This window comes from Empidonax traillii, unplaced genomic scaffold (assembly GCF_003031625.1).
Source record: "Empidonax traillii isolate 1590-97213 ecotype Southwest subspecies unplaced genomic scaffold, ASM303162v1 scaffold1217:size511469, whole genome shotgun sequence".
NCBI lineage: Eukaryota > Metazoa > Chordata > Aves > Passeriformes > Tyrannidae > Empidonax > Empidonax traillii.
In genome coordinates this window covers 7534-10193 of record NW_020956410.1, presented here as the reverse complement: position 1 = coordinate 10193, position 2660 = coordinate 7534, and the positions used below count along the sequence as shown (strand labels likewise).

General features: G+C 60.8%; 1 protein-coding gene across 1 annotated transcript in view; it reads right to left on the bottom strand.

Moving 5' to 3' along the window:
• Positions 1–55: 55 nt before the first annotated feature.
• LOC114069244 (maestro heat-like repeat family member 5) overlaps positions 56–2660 on the bottom strand; it is a gene marked incomplete at its 3' end in the record, with an annotated part of 5452 nt that continues 2847 nt past the window's right edge. The window contains exons 5-12 of the mRNA XM_027905900.1: positions 2375–2562; positions 2149–2286; positions 1774–1888; positions 1465–1602; positions 1033–1209; positions 776–922; positions 516–617; positions 56–157 (exon numbers count right to left, since the gene is read on the bottom strand). Of these exons, the coding sequence (XP_027761701.1) occupies positions 56–157; positions 516–617; positions 776–922; positions 1033–1209; positions 1465–1602; positions 1774–1888; positions 2149–2286; positions 2375–2562 (1107 nt within the window). The remainder of the gene's footprint in view (positions 158–515; positions 618–775; positions 923–1032; positions 1210–1464; positions 1603–1773; positions 1889–2148; positions 2287–2374; positions 2563–2660) is intronic.

Genomic DNA, 2660 nt, shown 5'->3' with positions numbered 1-2660 from the left:
GGGCTGGGGCCGAGGAGCAGCGGGGCGGGGAGGGACCGTGGGCTTGTGGCTCACCCATGAACCTGACGGCCAGCTCTCTCAGGGGCTGCTGTGGGCTCTGCAGGTAGGTCAGAGCCTGGCGCAGGTGCTCGTCCCTTCGGCTCATGTCCTTGTCCATCTGCAGGGAGCAGCAGGGTACAGAGGGAATGGTTGGCTGAGGCTCTGCCCCTTTTCCAGGCACTGCCTGTGCCCAGCACTGGCCTCCCGTGCCCGCAGAGCCCTGAGGCCAGGGCAGCAGCTGCTGGGGCAGGGCTTTGGAGGGAGCAGAGGGCTGGGTGCTCCCGGTGTCCTCCTGGCTCGGGAGCAGCAGAGCCTGGAGAAGAACCCGCATAGCCAAGGGAAGGGAGCAGCGTGTGGGGCGCAGGCTGGTGTCCCACAGGTGGGTGCAGGAGTGGGCAGGGGCACAGGACCAGCCCCACACATTGGGCATCGAGGGCTTGTCCAGCCTTTGGCTGAGCCTTGGGGGTGGTCCTTACCAGGCAATCACAGAACTCCAAGTGCTGTTTTTTCCTAAGCAGCTGCTCCAGATCTCTCCTCTTGAGCAAACTTGCAGCACAAAGGAGAGTTTCCCGAGAGGCCTGCAGAGCAACAGAGACTGGGACATGACACCACAGCCCAGGGCACAGGACCTGCATCCCTGGCCATGGCCAGGATGACCCTGGAGCCCACCAGGCACCTGGACAGGAGGCAGCTGAGCCCCCTGCCACAAGGGACCCCAGAGTCCACAAGAGCTCACCTCTGCCACGCACTGGGTCTCGTCATGGCAGTGGAAGAGGAGTGGCACCAGGCTCTGGTGCACAAGTGTCTCCTTTCCCTCTTCCACTACCAACTCCATCACCTCTCGGAAGAGGCGAATGGAGAGCAGCTGCACATGGCTGTTGTCCTGGTGCAGAAGAAGAGAAAAAGACCTCAGCACTGGCTGCTCCTGGCCAACCAGGCACAGGCTTTAAAATCCACAGGGCACAAAGTTCCCTGGCAGCACCAGAGCCTTACATTATCAAACAGTGGCTGCAGTGCCTCAGCCAGCTTCAGGGCAGCAGAGCCGAATGCCTGAAGGTCTTCATCCTGGAGCATGTTCAGGAAGACAGAGAGGGTCATCTCGACCATCTCTACATCTTCATGACGCAGCAGCTCCAGGAGGTTTTCAGCCAGGCTGCAGATGCTTTCGGCCTGTGTGGAACAAAATGCTGTGCTGTGAAGCCCTGAACAGCTGCCCCACCAACAGCTCTCTGGTGCTGCAACCCCACACTGCTGCCCCAGGGCCCAGAGGACAAAGGTCTGTGCCCCAGGACCCAGGCAGCTGAAGAGGGAGGCAGGAGAGCTGGGAGCAGCTGCCACAGCTCCCGAAGCCCAGCCAAGCCCAAGTGACTGCGTTCCCCAGCCCCAGGCTGCCAATGTGGCTTCATCCGGGTGTGCCCTTCTCACCATCGAGGGATCCACACTGAGAACCAGGAGGCCTCTCAGTGCCAGGCGCTGCCTCTCAGGGCACTGGCTCTGCAAGTTCCTTGATAGGATGGGCAGAACTGTGTCGTGACACTTTCTCCCATCCAGATAGTCCAGGATCTGGAAGGCAGAGAGCAGTGATGGGGTGGCCAGGCATCAGGAACCCAGAGTCCCCCAGGGCTGTGCCCAGGCAGCAGCACAGGCCGCAGGTACCATCCTGGGCAGCTGTGGCTCTGAGAGGCCAAAGAGAGGGAGGCAGGCAGGCGAGGCAGCGCTCGCCATCAGGCTCACCTCTACGAGGAATGCCAGGGCAGGGAGCTCCCAGTGGGGTTCCTCCCTGCTGAGCAGCCCGAGAAGGTGAATTGCCATCTCGCAATGGAAGGGGACAAGGACATGTCGCATCTCCCTGTCAGGAGGAGAAAAGGAACCATCGAGCTTGTGCCAGGTGGGCAAAGCTCTCCAAGAACTGACTCACAAAGGCCTGGACTTCCCCCAGTGGCCCTTGACAGAACAGGGGTGCTTTGGGAGGTGGCTCCTCCTGTGCACCCAGCTCTCACAGCCATTTCCAATCTGCTCAGCCATGTGGCCCACACCCACAAGGGTTGTGTGGGGTTCCCCATGCCCAGGGGAGAGGCAACAGGCACAGTGGGGAGAAGGGTGTCTCACCTGGCCAGCAGCCCCACTGCATAATGGTGGGTGTCTGAACAAAGAAGTGTCTCCCAGCCACGCTTTCGTTCAATGGCCACCACCTCATTCTCCCAGTGCAGGCGGCAGAGCAGAGCCTTCAGGGTCTGTACTGCAAACCTGTGTGCAGAGCAAAGGCCAGGTCATGCTGGGAGCCCTGGCCCCAGTCCTGAGGGCATGGGAGGGAGAGAGGACAGGGATGGAGCACCTGCTGGGGTTGTTGGGAAGGCCGTGTTCCTCCTGGCACTGCCTCCAGAAAGCATTGACCTCCTCTGACATCTGCTCTGTGCTCATGGAAATTTGGAAGAGCAGAGACAAGAGGAGGTGTGGGGCATGACTGATCATGGCCTCTTCGCATTCGGGCTCCTGGATGATGTGCCACAGTGCCAGGGTTGCCTGCAATAAAACCACATAGAGACAGCGCTCAGTGTGAGATGTTCATGTGGCAGGGCCTGAGCGTGGAAGGGAGAGGCCAGGGGACTCCCCAGGGGGGG